This window comes from Ascidia mentula, chromosome 8 (genome assembly GCF_947561715.1).
Source record: "Ascidia mentula chromosome 8, kaAscMent1.1, whole genome shotgun sequence".
Taxonomy (NCBI): domain Eukaryota; kingdom Metazoa; phylum Chordata; class Ascidiacea; order Phlebobranchia; family Ascidiidae; genus Ascidia; species Ascidia mentula.
The window spans coordinates 1,181,119-1,208,269 of record NC_138573.1 but is presented as its reverse complement, the minus strand read 5'-3'; the positions used below and the strand labels follow the sequence as shown (position 1 = coordinate 1,208,269).

Below are 27,151 nucleotides of genomic sequence, written 5' to 3'. Positions count from 1 at the left end.
CAAATTACAAATTCGAACATTAAACTTGTTGGTGTTCACAAAAGTGTAATTTTGCTTGAAAAATTGTAAAATTTTTGGATCTTTATTTGATTATTTTTGTCACAAAGAACCACATAAATTTCCGAACAAAGAACAGTAAAAATATTTCTAATCAATTTAGTTCCGATACATTATCATTTAGATATAAATTTTTCATCAACATCAAGTTTCTTTTCTTAACTTTTTAACACAAAACTAATTTTTTTCTACCCTGGCTAATCGGGTAATCCCCATCAGAGCGGGAGTTTTTTTGTAATTTTTTTCGTGTTGTTGTTTTCATTTTTGTTGTTAGTTCACCTTTTTACAACAGCAGCACGTGGGCTGGTTTGTTTTGATTACAAACGATTATAGTATTTTCTTCTAGGAAAACAGGTATATACGTAAATGACCCTGTTTGTTTGGCAAATGCTAAAAAAAATCTTGTCACAAAGATTGAAGGTTTGCACTAAATTTGACAATGGATTCAACTGGAGAAATTTTAAACAATGTCGTGAATGATTATGAAAATCTTTTAAGGTCAGTCATGTTTTCTTACAAATTGTTGGACAAACAACCATGCAGGTATTGCGCTTTGAAAGAGTTCATTGAGAATAACTTATGTTTATTTGTAGTCTTTCATCCACACAACTCCATGAAAAAGTGACAAAAATTCGTACCAACTTGTTGCATATTGTTACTCAACATTTGACAGATCTTGGAAAAATTTCAGCAGAGCTACAGAAGGTTAAACAACATTCTTCCCAGGTTAGTCCCCTTTTACAAGACACTGTATAACCGAGAGGTTAGCAACCTGTGTCTTTATCACACTGTGACACAAGTTTTGCACTGATTCCATGTTTTGTCTTATGTTGTATGTTTGTTTCAGACTCAAATGGTGATAAGTTTCTTGAATCATCTGATCAGCCACTTTCCTCATCCTGTGTTTGCACCATCAACATCTGAATGTAATTCTCTCATTGGTAAAACAAAGGAAAGTCGCTTAAAAGATTATACAGGTATGACATAATATAAGGCATTAAACTTTCTATTTTTTTGCTTGTCAATACTGATATAATTTATTGTATGATTTGTTGGAAGAACTTTGCGTCCAGCAAAAATTTCACATAATTTTTTTTGCAGATTTTGTGTTTCGTATTTTTGTCACTCTGCTCAACCTACTAGCTTGCAATGACGTTGCAGTCATCCACACCGAAGTTCAAAACCTGTTCTCTATCTTGCTCCAGTTGATTAAAACCAAGAATATTTCCTTGTACCAAAAGATGCTCAGTAACCTGGTGCAACTGTTTATTGGTTAGACAAACTGTGGTTGTAATTTTGCCTGACGTTTTGTTTCCTCAATGTTGTTGTTGATATAGAACTTTATGAAGTACAAGCAAAGTACTTTGATTGCGATGAAGAACTTGATGTGATTGAAAAGGTTGTTCTCAAAAGTTTTGGAGGAAATTCTCAAACAACAAATAATAACAGACCTACTTTAGTGGTATCAACATACGATTCCCTAGAACTGCTGGAGTTGGCTACGACAAAGTTAATACAGGTACCTTTAGTTTAAAAAGGGTGGGTGGACACCACTGCAGGCTTTGCAAGACTTACTTTTGAGATGATTATCCTTTTTCTAACATTTCAGTCCGTACTAACACTCGTGTACAACCAAACTAAAATCAAAGACTCACTCTGTAATTTCTACTACACATTTATTCAAACATGTTATTTTTGTAGCCCTTGGTTTGTGACATAACCCAGTTGGTGTCAAGCAAGATATCTCAGATCCTCATGGTTTTGTTGCACCAACTTGACTTTGGTCTCCTTCCCTTAAAGTCGCACAGTCTCAGGATCTTGTCAGATATGATTAAACAACAACCACTAGTTTGTAAGGTAGCCTTCATTTATTTGGATTTGTGATCATTATTTTGTAAAAAGAGTTTAATTTTATTCCAAAAACGTAAATGTTGGTGTTCAATGTTGAAATTAGTTGTTTCTGGAAAACAGTGTTTTTTTCACACATTTACAGGAACATTCTCAAGTTGTTTTGGTCATAAATGCTTTCTTTGATCAATTACTTGCTGGATTACCAAGTGAACAATACATGAGCATTGGTTTCAAAGAATCTGAAATCCTGGAGTACCAAACTTCCGTCAAAGATTTCTTTACGCAAATATTTGGCGTAAAATACCATCACTGCCACAAGTCATTCACTCGCAAACAAATGTCACAACTATGTCACCATTTAACCTCCAGCTTGACAGACTCAAAGACTGTTATCCAGTTGCCAACAGCAGGGGAAGTGTTTGGTTTTGTGGAAAATATGCTTTCCTATTTTGCTTCTGAGCTTTCACAATCGAACATTGTGTCTACTTTGTTGCTTAGGCAATGTGATCGAATCAGTTGCTGGATATTGACACAAGACATGTGTTCATTTACTGATAACACAACAAAAAGTTGTCTGCATTCATGTATTACGTATGCCCTGGTTCTTGCCTGGCTTCAAGATGGGGATTCACCACCTGTATCTGATGTGGAAATGAAAACCAAGTCATTGAAACGTCATCATTCGTCGAGACCCGTCATTTCTACAAAGCAGGACTTCATTACTCAGTTTAACTTTGGCTGCTCCAGTTTGCTCAAGGAGATCCAGAACTGTGGAAGCCGATGGCAGTCCACAAATGTGAATACAAGTTTGGAACAGGTGTTAAAACTTTCCACGCAACTTTTCAATGTTTTTCAAGCATTTCTTGATGCTTGTGTGTGGCTGAAAAACAATGCAAAGGAGGTGACCAAGAACAAGACATCTGCAAAATTTAACAATTTAGAATTGTCTGCAATGTTTCAAATTCTATGTGGCCTTTTATTCAGAGCGGGTGTTGATGTTAGACCAGAAGCAAGACCCGATGATCATTTAGCTGAATGTTATGAAATGCTTGTAGAACTTTCCAAACTCTTTGTGTGTTGGGTAACTGCTTTCACCACACAAACAAAAGGCAAACAGAGTCCGGTCAATTTTTGTGTCACCATTCTTTCTGTGCCTTGGACAGAAGACCATGATTGGCAGGATTTCAATTTGCCTCCAAATGTCAGAAAATCGTCAGTTATTTCACTTTGCCGTTTACTAAGGAACAGAGGGGTTTCCATACTCAAGTCAAAATCCACAACTGTTTTAAAATGTCTAAAAGGCGTTGCATTATTGCCGTCAAGCATTGCTTCTTCATGGTGTTATTTCGTCATGATGAAATGGGCGTTGAATGATAATGAAGAAGCTGTGAAAATTGAATGCTCGTCTCTTCTGCCGTACTTTTGTGTGCAAAGTGTGACAACAGCGGTCCCAATGCTAAGTGATTTGCAGGACTTTGTGGCTTCTGTAGATTCCTCAACTTGCAGTACAAACTTAACATCCTGTTTGTCAAAATTAATAATTCCACTTTCCAATGTTCTACATGGCAGTTCTAAGTTACAACTTGGTTCAACAACAAGTCCCGATGTCATTCATAATAGCATTTCTAAACTTCAAATAGGAACATTTCTATCATTATCCCTCACAGGGAATGACAACCAAAGCAAAGGACTCGATTTGCGTCACATACAGTTTTTTGAAAAACTCATAAAGTTTGTGTTTTCCTGTGTTGAAAAACTTGACATCGGACGACCAGAGGTGGAGGTGGTTTACAGGAATATGTTGTCTGGACTGCCTTCCTTGCTGAGCAAACAGGACAAAAATCAAAAGAATGTTATTATGAAGAGGTTGTTGGGGCTCTGGTTTAAACACCTTCCAAACTTCACAGATGTAAATGCACAACTGATATGCCAAGTTTTAGGGAGCGGTGAAGATGATTCCTGGAACACGGAAGTGTCCAAAGAAATAAAAAATTTTTACAAGTAAGTTGCTACATTAATGCCAAGTTCCTTACCATACAATTTTTAAATGGAACAGCAGATGCACACTTTTGAAATGTTATTTTTAGTGAATCTGTTGCTTCGAAGTGCACAAAAAAGCAGTGTTTGGTTGCCAGACTGTGCGGGTCCACTCTGGACAAGTGTAAAAAGCTTAAGTTTGACAAGGGGGTCAACAACATATTTAAGACATCTTTGCTCCATTTGTGTCAACTGAGTTGCCAGATTTCAACTCTCACAAGTTCAACGGCATATTTGGAAATTGAAAGATTTGCAAAAGCAGATGAAGCTGCTTTGAATTGTTTATTTCTGCACAGGTAAATGCTATACAAACTTTTTTGTAAAGTTTATAGGAAGTAGGTTTATTACCAAATAAGATAAGTTTTTACACTTCAAATGACTGCTCACTTATAACAAATCACTGATGTCACAACTGTATGAAACATTTGTGACCAATATAAATACATACTTTGTATTTCAGAAAATTCATATGCCAGACAATCGTTAAATCAATCAGTGATCCAGGCATGAAATGCAGGCCAACACTTCACATATTTGAGGACTTTTCTCAGCTTTTTGGAATGGCTCTGGACAGTTTTATTGAAAGCAATCTTTCATATTTGTTGTCAACAGCTATCCTGTGCTCTCTGATTACACCCAACAATAAGGACGATGTACTTTCTGTGGTATGATGCACTGTTTTCGATACTTGCAATGTTGTGAAATTGTACATGTTTTTTTCTATTTCTTTATTTGTTTGTAGTTATACAATTTTTTCTGTCATTGAGCAACAGATAGTTTCATTGTATAAGGTGTTATTAGCACAGCTGGTGAGTCTGGCCTATAGTTTGCAGTAACTGTCGATCCGCTGGGTACCCTTACTAGGTACAAACTATCAAAGGCAGACTCAGCCATCAGCTGTGATAATACCATATAAAGTCAAAGCATTGTGCACAGTCTGCAGCTTATTGACCATCGTGGCTCATTAGCTTCTACATTTTATTATTTTCTTTGCAGCTTTCCCAGAGCACATCTAAGGCAAAGTCAGATATGATCATGCAAAACTTTAAACACATTTTCTGCCATGCTGTGATGGAGGAGATGAACTTGGATGACTTGTTCCGCTTCCTTGAGGGAGAGACCAGAATTAAAAAGGACTCCATGATATTGTAGGATTATTTTTTGACATTTTACATTTTTTAGACATATCTACTATTAATTAAACATTTGTGAAAGCAATGTGGAGCCAATAATATGAATTGTGTATAAGCTGCAGACAGATGGCCACTGTTTCGACCTAAAAGGTCTCATCAGTGCAGCTGGTACTATTGGTTGAGCTTTGCTTGGTCATAGTGTTTCCACCTTGTGTTCTCCGTTTTGGTTGCACCCAGTTTGGTGCCCAACAGATGACGGTGATTGTATAGTCACCACAAAGTGGAAGTCTTTGCTTGGCCGTTTGGTCAGCAAAGTCGTCTCATAGTCACACCAGCTGCACTGATGAGACCTTTTAGGTCGAAACAGTGGCCATCTGTCTGCAGCTAATACACAATTTGTGAAAGCATTTGTATTTGCCAAAGTTTTTAGAAAAAGTAACAGAAGAAACAAGACTGGCCAGGGAGCCACTTTTCACAGTGCTGAGTGCTTAAAATATGGGGTTATAAATTTGCAATAAATATTTTGTCTACACTCTTTTCGACTTGTAGCCAAAAAGTAATGACTTGGGCAAAATATTTTTAGGTTAAACTATGGCAGTCTAATTCAACACTTGGTGGCACATGTGAGCATTAACGTGGACCAGGTTTGTGCAGCTTTGCACATGATCCATCAGATCAAATCACCCGAGGACAAGAGTTCATCCATATCTGAACTTCTCAAACCTCATCTTTTAAGTGTTCTGACATTTTTCAACGGGCAACTCAGACTTTCGAGCTTATCTGCTGCGGAAAAAGAACAGGTACTGAATATAAATATGTTTTTAACACATTAGAAGACATATTATTGTAATTTTGTGTAATTTTTTTGTTGTAATTACTTTTGTTTTGTGCATTAGGATTTAAACCTATTTGCATGGTGTTGGTATGTATATATGCTGCTGATAATGATACAAAACTTTGTACTTTGGATAATTACATCATATTTCTTTTGTTTCCAGATATGTGAAAGTATTGTGTGTCTTTTGAAACTGATTGACAAAAGTGACATTAGTTCGAATTGCAGCAAAATTGTCAACACAATTTGTCTGGCCCAGCACAGTCTAATTGACTGGTTAGTGACATTTACTTTACCATACATATAACTAGGCATTATGAAAAGAATCAAAATTCTGTATCAGTTATATCTCAGCTGCATGTTAAGCTTCATTGGCCCAGTTCATTTACAAAACACATCAACTATATTATGCATACAACCATACAAGATATACTCCTGTACATTTTAGTGATTGTGGCTCAGTTTGCTGCACAGCATGGGACACCCTCGTGCGTTGTGTCGAAACGTCAAGTTTGGGAAATATTTTGAGTCAAGTTGTGGCCATGATCCTAACTTTCATTGATAAACACCCACAACAGGTAAAATTGCAAATTTCCGCCAATTTAGTGAAACAAGCATTAAGCTGTTATATAAGCCTGATGTAATGTCCACGGATGATTGACGTAACATTGATTACATGCAATGTGCATTACTGTTTGCCAGAAGGTCAGTAACATAAATGAACTCACAACATGTTTGTATGCTGGCTTACACAGAACAGCTGGGTCAAACATTTCAGTACATCTGATAAGCTTGTTCCTTTTGCAACGGTCACCATGTTGTGCTTTATTCCAGGTCGCTGCCACCATCAAGTTTCTTGTGATGGGAAGCGCGGTGAACACCAAAACCCACTTCCACGAACTCCACTTTCTTCCTGATCATGAAGCTCTCGTTGAGGTCAAAAAATTTCTGGATCGAGTCGTAGAAAAAGAGTTTCCCAAAAAAAACTTCATGTTGCAAGTTGAACAGGTATAATCCTATCTGTTAACTTACAATACACAGCAAGGTAGACTTTCCACCATTATAGTATTGCAAGGCATGTTAACAATTTTGGCATGTTATAAATAAAATGCATTTACGAAATTGTATATTCCGGGACCTTGTCAGATTCTAAGGCAAAATTGTTTTTTTAAATGTATTTATTATGCATTATTTTGCAGTGAATATTCTTTTTTGTAGACATTAAAGCAAGTTTCCCATGAAAACAGCGCAGTGCGAGTTTTTGCCTTGGTGCGAATTCGCAAACTCTTGCAAGAAAACCAAACTTCTCTGCAGCGCCACCATCTGGTCGGTTGTGGTACATCAGATTTAGTGCGCCAGCTAGTGTCGACTTTGCTCGCTTGTTGCCGTGATGCGAATGCTCAAGTGCGCCTCCTAGCTGTGAAAAACTTAGGAGAAATCGGAGCTGTTGCACCAGACAGGTGATGTTTAATTTTGTGAAACACTGTTTATTCTGATTGACGAGGTTCAGTCATAATAGTTAATTTCCTGGAATTGATTGTTTCGTAGTCACACGTCTTTTTAAATTGAAACATAGTTGTGCCACTTATGCAAAACTTGTGCAATAAACTTCACAAAAATAACCTAAAACCTCGTATTTGCGTTTTCAGACTTTCACTGAATACCGAGTCTAAGGGACAGTCCCCGACGTGCAACCACTTTTCGTTCGACGACCAAGACTTTGCATTTGACTTACTGAGTTGCGTGGTTCAGGCGTTCCAAGCGGCGAAACCCAAACATCAGGACATATCGGCTTACGCTGTGCAGGAATTGCTCAAAGTTTACGAATGCAAGGACGGGGGGAGGGATTCGGCAGGTGGGTTGTGTTCGCTAACGCAAACCCTCATAGTTCCAGTGATAACTTCAGTTATATAATATACATGTGTGTCAGACAAAAACAAACAATGCTGTATATAGGGCCAGAGGAAATTTACTGATAACTTCCATGGTGCAGAATATATTCACAATTTTCACCGATGAACCCAACCTTTGTTTTTGACGTTTGTTGTAATTACAGGCCGTAGATTGTGGAGGCGGTTTTCCGAATCAGTTCAAGCTGTTTTAGAACCACATCTCTCGTCCAGGTAAATTCTGTTTTGTAATTTGTTTGAACAGACAAAAATATATTGCCTGACATTGGATTCTCGACTTTTTTGACATCTTGACATTTTTTGCAAATGTGTAAATAGTTACAAAGAAATGATTACATTGAAGAAGTCAAGCTTAATATCAGACGAAACTTTGGTGATTAACAGTATACGTTTAATTGTGCCAGAAGGACAGATTAATCGAAAACAAATCTAATATTTAATTTTATCTTTTCTTCAGGCACAATTAAACGTACACTGTTATTCACCGACGTTTCGCCTCGAAATGGTGCAGAACATAAACATTTGTTTGACCGAAATACAACATGCCTGGCAGAAAACATCAGTTTAGTATTTTTAACTTTCTTCCCAGATATATGTTAAAACTGACTGAAATCAACATCTCCTCGTTGAAGAAACCGATTTTACACAGAAAACAGAAGATGGGATTCCAGGAGTGGATCGGAACAATGTGTGTTGTTCTCATGCAGATGGTGAGTTGTTTTCATTCAGGGTAATCCCCCTCTGAGTTCGCAACACAATAGAAAAAGTTCCAAGACCACATGCTTTGTGTAGTCGGAATTGTGGCATCAATTTAGTGTCCAAATTATCGAAAATTAAATAAACTTGTCCTTGTGCAGATTTTTAGTCGGGGAATGTCTATTAATTCCAAAACTTTCTATTTTAATGCAAACGAATTCAAATTCGATCATGATCTTTAGTCCTTTATATTAATATAATCTTTCAGGCGACAGCTGACGAGAAAGATTCATCAAGAGTTGCCAGAGTCTCGCAAGCTTGTGCTGCGGTTGTCCGTAACGATATCAACGTAGCACTGTTTCTCTTGCCCCACCTAGTGTTAGAAGTGTTGAGGAAGAATTCCGAACACACCAACTTCATTATTGAGGAGGTTTGATGTGTTATAAGTTACCACTGCAAGTGTGGTTTTACGCCCTGCGCTGATTAAGAACAAATAACGTTCGAAATCAAAGCATGAACGGACTTAAAAGTTCTGTGTGTCGCAAACGAAGTCAGAGGATCTCCAGTGTTCGCAAGCATAAATAGGTTGAGAACCCCTGCCTTAGAGAGTTTATTTGACTGATTTCAATGTTTAAACTTAAACGTGAATATTGGTCAACTTTTAAAAGTTCAGTAACTTATATATCGCCGCATACTTTATGTATGGAATAAAAATGTTGTTTGTTGAAACCATTCTTTAAACAAGTACATGGTGCCGCCTTTTTGTACGTGGTTTGTTACGACCTATTTAATACTGTATTTCCATCTTCATGAAGGTAATGGCGGTTCTGGAAAGCACGGAACAAATCAAAGAACGGAGGGACACCGCTTCCTCGGATTCTGCCTCACTTTCGTTGCCGGGAAATGCGGGAAGCAAAGTAAGGTTAAAAATACCTTAGGTTTCAAACAAAATGCCACGTTATTGTTCGCAGACCCCCACATTGCACGGATCTCCTCTGTCACAGTTGAGTGCACAAGCAGTTTTCACCGTTCTTGATCACGTGACCCAGTGGCAGCGACAGGCGGCGCCCACTAGCGGTGGAAGTTTGGCGAAGACACGTCATGCGAAGTAGGTTCATGTTTATTGTGGGTTGTATTTTACGCATATCCAACCAGCCAGTTGTGTGTCGTGGACCTGCTATAAATTCGACTGCGTCAATATTGCAAGCATTTCGTTCATCGGTATACACAATAATATGTTTATTGGTTCGATGTTTTCTCAGCGAGCAAGAAATCGCCAAGAAGTTTCTGGCTCTGGTTCCCCAGAAGAATTTGGCGCTTGCTTCACTGCGATGTCGCGCACACTCGAGGGCGCTGTTGCACTTCGAAACTTACCTCCGGTGAGAAATAAATTAAATAGAAATTCTCAATTACCGCCTTCCTACAACTTTGATTGCATCCTTTGTTCTTTAAAAAGCGAGTGCCTGATCCAGTGCCTTAGCTAAGAGGGCAGTAAACCTAATAATCAAAATACGAGAGTTGTGATCGCCAAATATAAAGGGCCTGCGCAGTGGGGCGATCCTGCCTTGCTATACTATAGCATGTAGCACTTTATTCTTTAAACTATTTTAATGATATCAGCATTTTTTGTCGTAGTACGGTTTCTATGAAGTTACAATTATATTTTTCCAGGCATGGTACCAAGTTGTCATGCCAGATACATAGGAGCCAAATGCATGAGGCAACATTTAGTCAAAGTGCAAAAAATAACTGTGTTCCGTTCCACCAGAGAATCTTGTGCAAACGAATGTGATTCTGAAGCAGCTTCCTTTCTACAGCGAGTTTACATGGAAATGGATGAGACGGACGGAGTGGCTGGTGTTGTGGCGGTTAGGGGGGTCGAACCAACTCCTGAAACTCAACTTAAGTTGCTGCAAAGCACAGGAGCTCTACAGGTAGGTTCGGAATACTTAAGGTTGACAATGTAATATTACAAGTTTTCTGAGGACAATAACGTTTGTAAAATGGAATCTCTTCACTTGGTAACTGTACTAAAGATAAGATTCAATGGTCATTCTAGCAAAAAAACTAGTGAATTCCTAGTGAAACTAGTGAAAGTAACGTTAGTTTCAGCATATGATGGCTGGAATTTTTTGTGTTATGGGATGCCAGGATTCAGTGGGACAAGATTTCGCAGCCTTTACTGTCTTGTTTGACCCTAAGAAAGTTACTTATAATATTAACTCCGGGAAGCATTTGTTTAACCTTTTTCCTATCCATAAAGTTGCACAATAAATTTACGTAATATAGCAACCACCGCCTCCCAAGTTGTGTTTTTTGATCGAGTCAACTCGTTACAACTTCTGACTTCAAGCCATCATGGGTCCCAGTCATCTGTTTACAAATCTTGTTATTTATGATTTTCAGGATGCAGTTGCGTGTTACGAGAGGATTATTAGCAGCAACCCAGATGACTTGGCCCACCATAAGGGATTTGTGAAGTGTCTGATCGATCTCGGCCAGTCAAGCACGGCTCTGAGTGTCATTGTTGGAATGCTGCATTCGCATCAAGATTGGGAGGTGAACGACTTTTATCTTACTCTGTTGTTTGTGGTAACATGTTGCCAAGCAAGTGGACGACATTTTTCAACAACGTATTCAATAATAGGGTAAATTTGCTCTTGTACCCGGGGAGGCAAAAGTCATCATCCGTTTTTTCTTGTCCACGTGATCAACAATATCACGCGCTCACCAGTGTTTTGAATTTTTTTCTTCACAAAAAACTTTCTCTACGTGACGTGGGCTCATCTTGTTGTGCTGGAAATATGGACATTTCATTATTTCGGCCCAAACTCTGTTCATCACAGACGGAATTCCGTCCCCTTCACATCGAGGCGTGTTGGAGACTCGGACAATGGGATCTCCTCCAGGAGAAGACAGATGCCGCGGTAACTATGACAACCCACACCGATTGGAGCGTTGCGATTGGTCGAACCCTGCTGGCAGTCAAGGGAAAACAATGGGACAAATGCCAGCACCTGCTGGACGTAAGTATGACATCATGACCCACGTGAATGACGTCACAATTCCTGACGTGTTTCAGAACTTGTACTTGAGTCAGACGGAGACGTTGTCTGCGGCGAGCATGGAGAGTTGTTCCTATCAAAGGGGGTGAGTAGTTGGCCGACAAATTACCCATCGAAACCCTTTACATATAATCTGATCCTTAAGCGAAGTGATATAGTGCACAATATATCCGTGTATCTTAGCTACGACTCCATCCTACGTCTCCACGCTTTGTCTGACTTGGAACGGGTTGTTACGAGACAATCCAACGCTTATGACGTCACAACTGACGACGTTATGTCGTTGTGGCAACTTCGCTTGCGATTGGTCCAACCCTCGTTTCGCGCCAGAGAGCCGATGCTTTCGCTACAGCGAGTTCTGCTCCCACTGTTGAATGAAGTCACGTGAGTGTTTTAACCTCTTACGTCATGATTATCCTTTGTTCGTTTAGTTAAAAGTGAGTCAAAACTTTTGAATTTAAAGACAAATAGCTTGGCACAAATTGCGGAAAATATTGATATGAGTCAACTTTTGCGTTTGTAGAAAAATAAATCCGTTTTTGGAGTCCTTGCAATGCATGTTGTGTGATTTACAAGAATCGACTTCATCGGTCACGGTTAACTTTGTTGGTTTCAGTGTCGACGACTCGACAGATTTTAAGAAACATCTTGGAAAGTTGTGGCTTCAAAGTTCAAAGTTGGCGAGGAAGTCAGGTCATCTACAAACCGCGTATGGAGCTCTACTTTCAGCCCAACAATTCGCACTACCTCAGTATTGCATTGAACATGCGAAGTGGCTTTGGCAGAAGGTAAAGAGAGTTTGAAGTTGATTAGTTAAACTTTACACCTCTCACCGCTTTGTTTTAATACGTAATTGTCCAAAATGTTAAATTATTGGTTGATGGAGCCACGTGCGTTTGCCATAATAATAAAACAAACCATGTCGCTTGAGAACAGCGTTCACTAAACTGGGTTTCGCTGCACTCTGGGGTTCCATGACAAAATATGAGGGTATTCTTGTGTTATCTTGTTTTTTGGGCAAAAACTGCTGAACGTGTGGCGTAAGACATTGGGGGTACCTTGTCAATTCAAATAATTTTGCAGAGTTGCACGGACAAAAAAATTTGAGATACCAAGGTTTACAAGATTTCTCTCAATAAATCTCAACATAATTTGAACAAATTTTGCCAACTTTTTTACGGGTTCCTTATAACGCCTGATATTTGTCTTGATCCAATTTTTTCAGGGTGAAAGTCACCAGGCCCTGCTTTCGCTACAGCGAGGAGTCAGCGAGCACTTTGCCAGTGCGACATCTAGTGACGAGGAGCGGGTGACGAGAGCGAAGGCGATGCTATTGGTCGCTAAGCTTATGGAGGAATCATCGAGTTTCGACAGCAACACTGTGTTAAAGCAATATAAGGAGGTGATTGTATTGTTACACATATTGTGACGTAGCAGTTGAACAAATAACGGAGTTTATTCGAAATAACTCCAGTTGCTTTTGATTGCTTAAAACTCAATTTATTTATGTTTGTTAAAAATGATATTTATTGAATTTGACTTGGATGTACACAAAATTGTCCCAAGTTACGTAATTTTTCAAATACTCCAGAGATATGTCGCTACATTTCACTAAGATATCAGTGGTGAAATTGTTTAAAAACACAACTTATTCAAGTTTAACTTTTCCAGGTTGTTTCCTTCATGGGAGATTGGGAGGACTCCCACTTCTACTGCGCCAAATATTATGACAAACTTATGACTGCTTTACTCGGAGAAAACAGAGGAACTGGAAAAGCTCAGTGAGTTTCTCTGCTTGTAATAAATACTCAAAACGTTTCAAACATTTCACATATTTTTGTTCCTCTAAGTTATGAACGCATAAATTGTAGAAAATTATTCAAAATTTAGGAAATCCGAAACATCATTTTATTTTTTTTCTGACAATTAATCTGTTTTGTAAAATACGTCACCAATTTCTTTGTGCTATTACAAAGCTCTTGATATAGCAAATAATTGTGTAGTTTCCCCCATGCAAATCAAAGTTACAAACAGGAACATTTGTATTACAATCAAATGCTTGCTTTCTTTCCCATAGCCACTTATACTACATCATGCATCACTACGGTCGTTCACTGTGTTACGGAACTTCTCATATCTACGAATCCCTCACGAAATTACTCACTGTGTGGTTTGACTACGGAGCTAACGCAGCTAAAATGGAGAAAGCTGGGAAGCCCCAGGTGTGTGCTGGTTCAATGATCACAAGTCAGTTCGCAATTTGTTGAGAATTGCATTGAAAATGTTGGAAGTTAATCTATTTTCGCATAGTAATGTCCATGGTGTTGCAAGTAAGTTTTTCCACACAGAGCCACGAAGATGTTCAACGTCTTGTTGACGTCATAGCAGATCTACGTAAGCGACTTCCGGCTTACATCTTCCTCGTCGCGTTTTCCCAACTGACGTCACGAATCTGCCACCAACACGAGTAAGATTTCTATGCTAAACATGCTACTCTTTTTTAACTGCCCAGACTTGTAATAAACTATGCAGTCAGAAATGTCCTCTATTCAGAAACTTTTATGTATCTGTAGTTATTTGCGTGAAAAAACATTTGCATTTAAGATGCCAGATATGTTGCTCGACGCAAAAAGTTTTTTCCTGGGAAACCCAAATGAACAAAAATTATTTTCACAAATAAAGCTGTATTTTCGGCCTGGGCTTGCATGACATAAAACTTAACGTAAACAGAGTTCTATTTCTGGGAATCCCCTTCCCTTTATATGAAAAGTTTTGCAAGATTAAACCTGAATTCTCTGCTGAAGCTGAAACTAACATGAACATTTTCAAGCATGATCTTGCTGGATTTTGGGCCCAAGCGTTTAACAGTTAAAAAATACACAGATTTCGTTGCTAAGACGACTGCTTTCTTCCAGACCAACATACAGAGAACTGAAGGAGATTCTGGTGAAAGTTATACAAGCTTTTCCACAACGCTCACTCTGGTCCATGTTGGCGATCAGCAAGTCGACCTTCAAACAACGCGCCGCTAGGTGTCAGGAGATATTTCAACGTGTCGCTTATAAGAGCGGTGATCTTTCCAAACTCATAAGCGACTCATTGAAGTAAGTATTGTTTGTACTTGTACTAAATTACTTGCGATATTTCTCGTTTAAGTATTGCTGTAAACAGGTATTTTTAGCCTTTTTGCAAACTTTTAAACATATTTATCTGTGACATAAAAAAGAAAGAACATTACATAAGAGCGAAATGATGACAGAAACAAACATAATTTCCAGGTTTAAATAAACTGCACAAGCAATAGAGCAAATAACTTTTCTTATATAGTGAACTACAGCTATTGGTCACACCGAAGCCTTATTGGGTTGAAACAGTGGCCCGCTCACTATAAAAATACGTCTGTTGTGTTTGTGCAGGCTGACCAACCATCTTCTGGAACTGTGCAACAAACCAGTCACGTCCATCCAACCCCTGAGTATCAGCACTCACTTTAAAATGCTTAAACGAACGGTGGAGAGTGATTCCTTTAGTAAGGTAAGCTGGATGTCACAAATAAACACGAAGCATTGACTTTATCATGAATCAACTACCCACCAAACAACGTTGTTTTATTGAATAAATCATCTTTATTTTGTATTGTTTTTCCATACAAAGCTATAGGTGCACGCCGCATTATGATACTTTACGTCAGTTAGAAGGTCTTAGAAGTTTTTCCCTATATATACACAACATAATATAGTATTACTGATGGTTGATTGCGATATCAACGGCGCCCAGCATTAAACTCACTTCAACACCAACTTTGCGTGCAGATAATGCTTCCACTTCAGCAATTCATGACGGTTACTTTACCACAAACCAAAGAGAAGACGAATACTGGATCCCAAGCCGCCCACGACCCATTCCCTGATCCCACTGTCCACATTGTCGGATTCAACGACACGGTATTGAAAGTTTTTTTTTATCATTTTCAACCCATTTGGATTGATGAATTTTTTTGCAAACAACCGTAAAAAGTTGTAACTCTTGGGCAAATACGAAACGCAACACATATTTTAAGTAATAAAGATTAAAAATTTATAAAATGGGTAATATATTCTTTTTTTCCTAAAGTAGCTTTTCTAAACTCGGCCAGAGCAAGTATTTGTATAATTCGTACCGGCTGCTATCTACATGTTGCTATAGCGACTTAAATCGTCAATTGAAAACCGCATTTTTGACATGTTTTTTTTTTAAATTCAGGTCGAAATTCTCCCTTCCCTCCAACGACCGAAAAAAATTACAATCCGAGCGAGCGACGGATCTTCGAGAATTTTCCTCTGCAAGCCGAAAGACGATCTTCGGAAAGACGCGCGACTTGCAGAGTTCGCGGCGATTGTCAACAAATGCCTGAAACGCGACCCTGAGTCTGGAAGGAGGCAACTCCGGATCAGGACATATGTAAGTCGGTCGGGGTTTTGTAAATTTTGTCGCGTTTCCCCAAGCAATTTTGTAAGTAGTTTTTTATTAGTAATTTTGTTTAAAAAAACAAACAATGGTGTATTGGTAATTGTTACAGAGTTACAGAAACCTTGCACGAAAAAACTATTTAAAAAACTAATAAAAAAACGCATTCTAAAAACTTAGGTGATTTTATAAATTATGAAAATACGCGACGTGTGAATGTAAAATTTGAAAGGTATCTGGTGGCAATCATGTTCCGTATTCTGGTTCAATTGTATAAACCTTTCCTCGGTAATAGTTACCTTCCATAACCAAATTTAATGACACGTAACGACCCACAGGCGGTGATTCCCCTCAATGAGGAATGTGGTTTAATAGAATGGGTGAACTGGGTTCGACCTTTACGCTCGATACTCCTTCAACTGTACAGACAACTCGGTTCCTACGTATCGAACCGTGAACTTCTCGGCTGGGTTCAACCAAAACATGCACCCCTAAAGTTAGTCGCGTTGGAGTGGGATTACGTCACGCACTGACGTCATTGAGTTTGCATCACCAACTCACTATAGTTTGTGATTTTCACAGCACCTTGTGTATACAATTATTCCGTGTGATTCACGTATTTACGAGTGACGTAAAACGTACGTAACCCGCACGAGTGTGATGTCACAAATGTGTGATTTTGGGGGTTTGTCGCAGGCGGTGGTTCCCCTAAACGAAGAATGCGGACTCATAGAGTGGGTGGGGAACATGCATGGATTGAGGCCGATACTCCTCCCTATCTACAAGGCGAGGGGAACTTACACGACCGGGAAACAGCTTAGGGCGCTGCAGGTTCCTGTGTCGGAGACGTTGAAGTAGGTTTTTGCCTTTTATCTCACATGTCATTGTGTTTGTATGAAGTTGTTTGGGTTTTGTGAGTTTGAGGTGATGTGCCACTTGTTTGGTTTGTTCCTGGTGCCACTGTACCACGTTTGTTTGAGCGAATATTTGTTTAATTTCATCCATTCAGCAACTCTCAAACTTTTTCTTCTCGTTTCAGGAAAAAGTTGGATGTGTTCCGAAACAAACTCCTCCCCCGTCATCCTCCCGTATTCCATGAATGGTTTCTTTCAACTTTCCCAGACCCGAGCGCTTGGTACAACTCAAGACTCGCCTATGCAAGATCAGTGGCCGTCATGTCAATGGTGAAATAATCAAACTTTACATAACTTGGAATCGATTATTTTTATGATTTCTAACAAACCAACTGTCTTCAATCTGAAACTTCAAATTATTAACTTCCTACTGTGATAAATCGGTGTCGCTGGTCAAAAAATGACCAGTATTCTGGCATAATTACGGAACCAAACTTTACGCATACTTTTGGTAGCTGTCCAAAAGTTATTTACGCAGCATCCCAGCTTATTACCTATTTCTTGTAAAACGCACCCGATAATATGATTAGATAATGAATATTGGACGTAGTAGGCTGGTTAATGATTTCCAAACACTTGTTATACTAGTTGAATTAGGGTTTAATATATTCTGGCTTGTTGTAGGTTGGATATGTTCTCGGACTCGGTGACAGACACGGAGAAAATATTTTATTCGATTCGAAAAGTGGGGAAGCGATGCACGTCGACTTTAACTGTCTCTTCAATAAGGTCAGTAAATACGAACGAGTATTGTCTTTAGTTAAGGCCGACTACTGCATGCGTTGAGGCTAATTATCAACCAGTGTTTAGGCCAATATTATTCGGTGGTATGGTTGATTAAAAAAATGGCTCCAAGCAACAACAAATTGCCATAGTAAATTGCCACATAATACCAACTTATTAGGTAAGTGTTGTTTTAGGGAATGACCCTGGAAGTCCCAGAGATTGTTCCGTTTCGGTTGACTCACAACATGGTGGACGCCATGGGACCGACCAAGTACGAGGGGTTCTTCAGACGAGCTTGTGAGGTCACAATGAACGTTTTGCGGGAACAAAGGGAACCACTTATGAGGTAACAAACCTAGAGTTTTATTTAAATTCCGTCATCTTGATAATTTAGCTTTTTAGTAAGCCCTTGGCGTTTGCCAATTACATAAGTTTTTCAAAATGATTTTTAAAAAAGTGGTCGCATTGGCCGTATAATTTGGTGATGTTTAGACCTTTGATGGCTTTGTTGTACATCTGTGCGGTTGGCTCGATGTCAATTTGTTGTTTCTCATCATTGTTGCTCACCCGCCAATAGTAGTTTCAGGTGTAAACAAACTTTCCATCTGACAGCGGCTAACTTTTATTTGCAGCGTGCTTAAGACGTTCATCCACGACCCCCTGGTGGAATGGAGCAAGAAGGGCCGGAGTGGGGCCGGGGGTTCCCTCGACGAAAACTCGGGGGAGGTTGTAAACGAGAAAGCTCTCTCCCACATGAACGATATCGACAAACGGTTGCGTGGGATCGTTGCGAAGAGCAAGGGACTTCCCCTCTCAACTGAAGGCCACGTACATTTCCTCATACAGGTGGGCTGGGGGATTTCCCGGTTTAAGGGTTGCAGATGCTTTGCAGCGAATGAGCCACAGAGCAATTATAGAGTTTTCATAGAATGGGCAAAATATGCAATAGTTGTTCATCTCATCACTTAAGCCATTTTAACTAGAAACAATATTCTGCTGAAATCTAAATTGTATTTTATCAGGAAAGTGTCATAATACACACTTTTGAATGTATCACAAAACATATAATCTTGATATTTGGCTACGACTTTGCTTTTTCGGCTATTATTGCAGGTAATTTTTACACTTAAAAACTTGTGATTATTTTCAACAGGAGGCAACCGACGAAGAAAAGCTGTGTCAAATGTACATTGGTTGGGCTCCATTTATGTGATTGTGGTCAAATGTGTGTCGCTGTACGCCTGTCGTAATACTTTCACATAATACTTACTTTTTTGTTCTACTTACTTGCAATTGTTCTCAATACAAAAACGCCTAAACTTAGTGTTTGTTATTTTCGACAGCAAAGCCAAGATTAATTGTTCCATCATAGGACAATCTTGATAAAAAACAAAACCGAATTTTCCACTTTTAACTTTTCGAAGTATTCAGTTGCACAATTAATCGCAAATATTTTTTTAAAACGGCCAACTCGAGTTACAATCCGTTGGCCAACATTCTGCCTTCCGGCTACGCACGTGATTACGTGGCCTTAGTAGTGGCCGTTACGCTTCACTGCGCTTATCGTCCAATACAAAGTTTGCGGCCATAAAAATGCGTAAAACATGGCCGAATAAAATAAGGCTTCTTTAAAGCGTCTAAACTGCTTGACTGGGAAGTTTAAAGGGTGGGAATCACGGAGAAATAGCCGAGTGGTTTCGGTCGCTGGGCCGATTTAACGACATCCAGCGATTGATTTTAGCCAATCAGAAAGGGCCACACATAGTTTACACGAAATACGAGCGAGCAATAGTTGTCGGTCGTAGTCATTTGTACTATTGCACAGCAAAGGTTTGACTCATTTAAAGCAGACAGCTTAGTTGAATGTAGTTATTTTTATGTACAGTCATGTTGAGGTGGTTGGGTCAATTACGGGTCTACTGTTTTGTTAAGGTGGTTGCCGGTTCGTTTTCTGGGCCTGTCCTTAAAACGCAATGCTGCAAAAAGTTTACAAACCTCACTGTTCTGTTTTAGTTGAGCAAACACGGAAATTAATTATTGTTTGGCCTTTGTTACAACAGCAGTATATTGTTTTTGCAGGTCCAAATATTGTAATAACCCCAAATTTGAAACTGAATACAATGTTATTAAAACTCTCAGGTAAGAAATTTATCGCAATATTTCCACAATCTTGTATATAAATTGGTTTAATGTTAAATTAAAATATAATGTTTCTGTTGCTGCCAGGCATATTGTAATTTAATAATCTGTCACTTTATTAACCGACGTTTCGCCTGTTATCCAGCAAGGCTTTCTCAGGGTAAATGAAAAACACGCTCTTTTGTGGTTGTAACCAGGTGTTATGCTGTATGCAGGTCTGTTGTTACTTCAACTGTCTTTGTCAAACGCCTTTTACTCATCAAGTGATGACGTGGTCGAACTGACTCCAGAAAACTTTCAGTCGAGAGTGTTGGACTCGGATGAGTTTTGGTTAATTGAATTTTACGCCCCCTGGTGTGGACACTGCAAAAACTTGGTTGGAACATGGAAGGAGGTGGCAACAGACTTGAAGGTGAAAAATGGTTTGTGCTGAAGAAAAACTACTTACATATTTCCAGTGCATTGATCATTATTGATTGAATTACTCTTGGAGGCAACATTTTCTGTTTCAATAATAGTTTCGGGCTATAAAATATAAAATAGGTGTCTGATATGTTTTCAAAATGTGTTTAATTCAAGAGAGTAACTTATTCTACATTTGTAGGGTATGGCCAACATCGGCGCTGTGAACGCAGATGAACACAAATCTCTCGCAGGTCAATTCAGCATATCTGGTTTCCCAACCATCAAAGCTTTTGGATATGACAAGAGCTCACCAACTAATTATCAAGGTGCATAAAAATATATGCGACATGTATAAATGTTTGTTGAGTAATTGATAATTTTTTGCGAACAAAGACTGTGTTTTTTTTTTGTAAACCAGTATGAATATTCTGTGCAGGTCAACGGGATGTAGATTCAATTGCTGAATTTGCAATGAAACAAGCCAGGGAGCTCAGGAAAGACCAAAAGCGGGTAAGACTCAAACATAATTTCCAGCTGATATATTTGACACCAGGCTAATCATGTAGTAAAGAAAGTGCTTTAAGGGTGTATTATTATGGAAAGGACCATGACAGCCAGGCTAACGTCTGTAGTTTGTGGTTCAGATCCTCACATTCCATGCTAGAAGTCATTTTCCAGCTGATATAGCTTATTATTTTTGACAGGGAGGCAAAAAGTCTGGAGGTAGCTCTGGTGGAGGTGGCGGCGGCGGTGGAACCGATGAGGTTGTCACTTTGACCGATGCAAACTTCAAGGAATTGGTTTTGGACAGTAAAGAAACCTGGTTGGTTGAATTCTATGCACCGTGGTGCGGCCACTGCAAAAACCTTGCCCCACACTGGAGGGCAGCAGCGAGTGAAGTCAAGGAAAAGACAAATGGTGGCGTAAAGTTGGGAGCTCTTGATGCAACGGTTCACCAAGTAACTGCATCAAGATATGGGGTAAGTTCTGTTCAATTTTTTTAATTTTGATTAGAATTTTTATAATGCATGACTGGGTACAAATAAACAAAGATACCATGCTTCAATTTTTATTTTTTTACAGATCCGAGGATATCCAACCATCAAGGTTTTCCGTCAGGGCTTCAAGGATGATGGACCGATTGATTATGAAGGTGGACGAGATACCTCTGGGATTGTTAACAAGGCAATGGAGTATTTTGAAGAAAACATCGAACCACCAACTGTAAGCTTTCAGCTGTGGTTGCAAAATTTTGTTTTAATATTTGCAAGTGTTCAATTAATAATCTAACATTGGTAATCATGACTTGACATAGTCACCACAAAGTGGAAGTCTTTGCTTGGCCGTTTGGTCAGCAAAGTCGTCTGAAAGTCACACCGGCTGCACTGATGAGACCTTTTAGGTCGAAACAGTGGCCATATGTCTGCAGCTTACACAAATCATGACTTGTTTTTAACGTTAAATCTGTTCATGTAGATTGATGAACTCGTAGGTCAGGAAGTGTTTGATGAAAAGTGTGGCAAGCAGCTTTGTATTATTTCTTTCCTACCTGACATTATGGACACTGGTGAGTTTTTTTTGTGAAATATGTTCCACTGGAATCATTTGTAACTTGGTTCTTCGTCTTGACAGGCAAAGAGGGCAGAAATGAATACATTGACCTTTTAAAGTCGCTCGGAGAAAAATTTAAGAAGCAGAAATGGGGTTGGGTTTGGGTGCCAGCACTTGCTTTGCCAGAACTTGAAAAAGCAGTTGCTGTTGGTGGATTTGGATATCCGGTAAGCAGAATAACATGTTTTCCTACTTGTATTCAACATTTCTTTGTAATATAAAGGACACTGCTATGATGCAGTCATTAAAAAGTTGCTTTTTCGACCAAAAGTAAACACACTAATTTTTTAGGCCATTGTTGCGATCAACACCAGAAAAGAGCTCTACGGGTCTCACGCTGGAGCATTCAGCGATGAAGGTCTCAAACCGTTCCTGAATGTCCTCACATACGGACGCGGTCGAATGAACACCCATCCACTCCCATCGGACAAACTTCCTGAAATTAAGACTCGTGATCCGTGGGACGGGGAAGATGCACCACCGGTAAATATATTTTTTTACTTTTATTTCTGTGCAAGTGTAAGATACATATCCCAGTTTTATTCAATTCACTTTCGATTTTACAAATATTTTTTTCCTTTAGATTGAGGAGGAAGACATCGATCTGAGCGACTTTAAGTGGGATGATGAATTATGATGTCATAGAAGAACAAGTAGACAATGAAGCAGCTTGTGTTCCCTGTTTGCAGTAGTCATACCACAAAAACTCTGTATAACATCTGAATTTTTTTGATTGCGAGTATGACTGTGGTAACCTTTGCTCCGCCATCCTCCCATTGCTTATTGCAGCCGAGAAATTATTACTTTTTTCTTTCTCACCGATCCTCAGATTGTTGAAATGAGTAAACGGGCTTCTTCCGTACAGTTGAAACATATTTATAAGCACAGTGGGTGCATAATAAAAAATCTCGACCCTTGTCATAAAGTCTGCTTCCGATTTTTATTGTGTGGATGTATTAGGATGTTTAAATAGAGTAACAGGAAACACTGAATTTGGACTTTTCGCAGCCTGATTCAAAACTTCTGATCGTGCATAGTTTAATGATATCAACAAAGCAGTCTCGAGAGCTCTGACGTAAAAGATCAACAGCCCTGAGAATCTTGTTAGCACATTGGCTAGTAATGGTGATGTACCGAATCGTGTCAATTAGATTTGGACCGAATTAATCATTTGTGACATCACGCGAACCTTGCGCTGTGAATCTGACATTTTACTAAAACTCAAAACAGGTCATTTAATTTCGCACTAGTTTCTGTGATTGTGTAATATAGAAAACGTTACACTTGTGCCGGTTTTGGCAGAATCGTAACAAATTATTCGACAGGACTGCGTCAAAATCACTGACTCGGCCGAATAAATTTGACAAACCGAAACTAAGGTAGCGTACATCGCTAGTGATTTACAATTACTTGCTTACTTACTGCAGTCAAGACTGTGAGCTTCTCTCATAAGGAGCAAAAACACGCACAAACTGCTGATTTGCACAATTAAAAAAATAGGTTTTCACTTTCCAAAATTATGTGGAGTGTGGGTGGTAAACTCTTGAGGAGCATGCTTTTGTAATAACAGAGTTATAACAAATATCACCTCACAAACTGTACAGTAATAACTAAGTTTCAGACAGCACATGCTGCTTTCTTATCTAAAACTGTTTGCAATACAAGCACCTCCAGAAATGGCCTTTATATTTTATTTGCATCCACCTAATCCCCAGCAGTCTGACCACCAGATGGGGCAGGCATACTTCGGATGATGTCACTGTCACCTAGAAGTAAATAAATATTACTTAACCTGTAGAAGTACTTGCAACAAGTTCTGGCACAACACTAGCAACATTTTATCAAAATCAAAACCACAAATTTTTTTTCTCTAGTCAGTTAGGCGGCATGATGGTTGGTAGTCACAAGCTGCACTGATAGGACTCGACGTGCAAACAAAATGTTATAACAGTGTACCCAAAAATATGACCTTACAGTGGAATATGGAAATAAAATTCTCCAAGTATACTTACAATTCCAGGGTACATTAAAACAAACGTACTAGTGTGCCACATTTGGGAACCTCGGGTTAGTGGCAAGGAATGGGTAATAGTTTTCTTAGGGCACTCTCAACAACCATACAGTCAGTTTGTACCAAAAATGTACAAACTAATCTCCGAAGAAATGTCAACACGTTATTCACGCATAGTTACCGGGGTCTGTGATCGTCAGGGTGCAAACTCGAAAATACTTTCCACAAGCTGTTCCCAATTCTATGTTGTTACCGGTATAATGATGAACGCCAGTCTTCGCAAGCATCGCATAATATTCAATTTCTGATTTTCTGCAAGAAAAAAAGAGGATACTTCAAGCATTCCACCAAGTTACTGTTTGGCCAAAACATGTTTTCCCGCCATAACCATTCAAAAAGTTATTTACACAACAATATAAAGAATGCTCTTTTGCAACATTTGAGAATTTTGGGGCAAAATTCAGATTTTATGCAGGAGTAACTTAATAATTGCACAATCTGCATAACATTTACAAAACTTTTGGAAAATGAGCATTTGTGTTTGAACAATTTGAAGTATATCGGCAATGTATAGGATCCAAGCATATTTGCTTAGTATATGCACAACATAGGATTTTAGAACAAAATAAAATATGAAGCTTTGGTAATAAATAATATCAGTCGTCATATTCATCTGCATCATCATCACCATCAACTTCCTCATTTTCAAGTGCCAACGATTCAAGCTTCTTTTGCAATTCAATGTCATCCAAGTCCGTGACAACCTTTGGTGCCATTTTTACATTAAACTTGCCATCTGCAGCTGTAATGGACTCCTCAATACAATCTAAAGCCTTTTTCAATGCCTCTACCCCTTGAGTACGGTCCAGCGTTTGGGTGGTTAGCACGTACAGAGGGGGGGCAATGAGGTTTATCTTGATTTTATGCTCCTCAGTGGAACACTCAACCCCCGTTTTAAGAGCTCGTTTCACCGCATCCACACCTTCGTAGGCATAACAGGAAACCTCCACATCGGACCGGACCTTCATGGCTTGTGGAGTGAGACGTCTTTGGATGTTTTTCAGCAAGATTCGTTTCTCATCATCACTGATCTTGAGCTCATCTAAGATAGTTGGGTCATCTATTGCTTTTTTGAACATGTCGTACGATGCCTTGTTCTTTTCATTTGCACGCTTGTATTTCTCATCATAAGCCCAAGCAGAACGCTCAAAAAAGTCCTCAAAATCCACTTCAATGCCTTCCTTGTGTAGCAACTCGACAGTGTGTCTCAAGATGCTGTGAACACATTTTGCTTTTGAGTACTTGTTTTCACACTTCTTTGCTTCTTCTGGTGAGACACGACGCTTTGAGAGATCAATGTAACCCTTCTCTTTGTCCACTCTGATCACTACAACACATTCATCCCTGCCTACTCGGATAAGTTTGTTGATGGAACGAATTCTCCTCCTTGACAATTCGCTGAGCAAAATCATTCCCTCTATATTGTTATACTCAAGCAGACGAACATAGGCTCCCATCTCAGCGATGGACTGAACGTTCACCATCACAACATCTTCAACCTCCGGAAACTTATCAGCGTAAAATCGACAGGAGATCGACATTTTCCTTATTTCCACTAGTTTAATATTTAATTCTTACCACAAACCTGCAAATTGACTATTACAGTTTAAAATAAGCACAATACATTTACTAGTTTTACATTTGAAAATAATATTAACTGTTTCACAGCACCCAGACGACCAAATCCACAGAGAGGATAAGGTCTTGTAGGTAACTGTGATTTTTTATTCCTCCTACTTTTACCAAACTGCAACATTACATTATGTTATGTTTTACAGACTAGCCTTATTCCAGAGGGTAAGTTACAGAATTTTTGACTTTGTTTGAATGTCTTTACACCACACGTGTAAGATATGTGTTCAAACAATTTGGTGGATACCAACCTCAATGCAGGACAATTTGAAGCAAGGATCACTAGTTTGGCTTTTCCCTGTCGAAGATTTTTCAACGTTTGACGATACCCCAAATGGTATTTTCCACTTTTCATCACCAGCCGCAATCTGGCATTAATATTTTCAATCGCCTTTTTCTGAACAAAAATATGACATGACAATAATTAAAAATCATAGACCCGAGATCAAGATATACATATAGAAAAGTAGTGAAACACGCAACAGTTTATCCTAATGTATGAAAAGTACTATTAAATGGAACTAGTTATATACTGTAGCCTTAGCTTAAATCTGTAATGCAATGCAGCAAAACAGTAGTTATGGCAAGGCTATAACTTTCTAGCTCCAACTCAGTAACTTGTTGTTAATTTAAATGACAACAAGGGTTGCTGGGAGCCAGGGGGACTGTTGGGTTGTTGCATTAAAGCTGAAAAAGATTGTTACATTGTTTTTAACCAAGTTTGAAGGTCACTTATAAAGCTTTTTTAAAGTAAACCTGACCCAAATAACAACAAAAAATATGTTGTCTTAGGAAGTTCGCTTTTTTTTATTTCAATTGAAATACTGACAGCAGGTGGTAATTTGTGTATGTTTTCACAAAATTTATATATTTAGGACCAAATAGTACTAAACATTACATATCCTCAAAAGAAATTTGATGCACAAGTATTGCATCATTTCAAAATAAATATGTAAGCTAAAAAAGCAAACCCACATATCTATAGTATTACGAAGCCCAATGTTATTCTTCTTAAATACATTTTTCGGCAGCTATTGTTAAGCCAAGGTAATTCAACCGGGATATTATTAGGTGTTACGTACTGTTTTCTTGGCAGGCATTTTGACGATCTGGTGGGTTGCGAAACAGTGCTTCGCTACTAAAAAGAAACGTACTGATTACTAATTGTAAATTTCAAAATTTTCTACTTGTATAAATCCAAGAACTATTACAAAATTATCAAATTATTTGAGAGTAAAATTTACCTCCGTTTACCACGATGGCTCCACGCAAAAAGGAGTTCAAAGGTTGTAGTTTGATTTCTATTGCATTCGCGTATTTTTTTACATTGAAATCAATTTTGCAAGTTCGAATTTGTGCTGATGGATTTGTTAATAAATTAAGTCAATAAAAAAATACTATCAACTTACAATCGCACCTTTCATTTAAAACAATTATATTTAAATGAGAGACCTGTCATCATATAGCTGTCATTTTGACGGTTAAAAAACCAAGATTTTTTACCTCAATTACAACTATTTTGTGTATATATTTATTAAATTATTGGAGCTTACTTAGCAGATTCTTTAAGGCGTAGTTGACAAGTTCATGCCCTGTCAAACGCATCAGTCGGACAATGTAATA

The 27,151-nt window shown here is 38.7% G+C and overlaps 4 protein-coding genes across 4 annotated transcripts; 2 read left to right on the top strand and 2 right to left on the bottom strand.

The window, feature by feature from the left end:
• The first annotated feature begins 407 nt into the window (after nt 1–407).
• Nucleotides 408–18,989, top strand: LOC145910454 (serine/threonine-protein kinase atr-like). Its single transcript, XM_082997584.1, has 42 exons — nt 408–555; nt 651–783; nt 905–1,034; nt 1,159–1,329; nt 1,395–1,576; nt 1,759–1,914; nt 2,051–3,909; nt 3,996–4,241; nt 4,406–4,610; nt 4,942–5,093; nt 5,662–5,878; nt 6,077–6,189; nt 6,362–6,491; nt 6,748–6,921; nt 7,132–7,373; nt 7,563–7,768; nt 7,970–8,036; nt 8,413–8,533; nt 8,788–8,949; nt 9,335–9,436; nt 9,491–9,627; nt 9,782–9,898; nt 10,288–10,453; nt 10,926–11,078; nt 11,366–11,545; nt 11,602–11,669; nt 11,768–11,968; nt 12,201–12,372; nt 12,810–12,986; nt 13,256–13,365; nt 13,662–13,806; nt 13,933–14,051; nt 14,500–14,688; nt 15,001–15,118; nt 15,397–15,528; nt 15,827–16,024; nt 16,727–16,884; nt 17,070–17,214; nt 17,569–17,673; nt 17,865–18,016; nt 18,303–18,516; nt 18,824–18,989. The coding sequence occupies exons 1-42, from the start codon at nt 497–499 to the stop codon at nt 18,881–18,883; spliced, it is 8,043 nt and encodes a 2,680-aa protein (XP_082853710.1). The 5' UTR covers nt 408–496; the 3' UTR covers nt 18,884–18,989.
• A 688-nt stretch (nt 18,990–19,677) lies between these two features.
• Nucleotides 19,678–22,772, top strand: LOC145910455 (protein disulfide-isomerase A6-like). Its single transcript, XM_082997585.1, has 10 exons — nt 19,678–19,809; nt 20,025–20,221; nt 20,414–20,540; nt 20,651–20,724; nt 20,919–21,194; nt 21,298–21,438; nt 21,691–21,781; nt 21,847–21,992; nt 22,117–22,308; nt 22,409–22,772. Exons 1-10 carry the CDS (start codon nt 19,791–19,793, stop codon nt 22,460–22,462), a joined length of 1,317 nt encoding a protein of 438 aa, XP_082853711.1. The 5' UTR covers nt 19,678–19,790; the 3' UTR covers nt 22,463–22,772.
• Nucleotides 22,773–23,502: 730 nt separating this feature from the next.
• Nucleotides 23,503–26,801, bottom strand: LOC145912618 (large ribosomal subunit protein eL30-like). The gene is made up of 5 exons (XM_083000151.1): nt 26,773–26,801; nt 26,611–26,666; nt 25,780–25,925; nt 24,018–24,148; nt 23,503–23,591 (listed from the first exon to the last, which is right to left on the bottom strand). The coding sequence occupies exons 2-5, from the start codon at nt 26,626–26,628 to the stop codon at nt 23,530–23,532; spliced, it is 357 nt and encodes a 118-aa protein (XP_082856277.1). The 5' UTR covers nt 26,629–26,666; nt 26,773–26,801; the 3' UTR covers nt 23,503–23,529.
• On the bottom strand, nt 24,156–25,769 carry LOC145912617 (eukaryotic translation initiation factor 2 subunit 1-like). The gene has a single exon (XM_083000150.1). It carries the CDS (start codon nt 25,435–25,437, stop codon nt 24,493–24,495), a length of 945 nt encoding a protein of 314 aa, XP_082856276.1. The 5' UTR covers nt 25,438–25,769; the 3' UTR covers nt 24,156–24,492.
• Nucleotides 26,802–27,151: the final 350 nt, after the last annotated feature.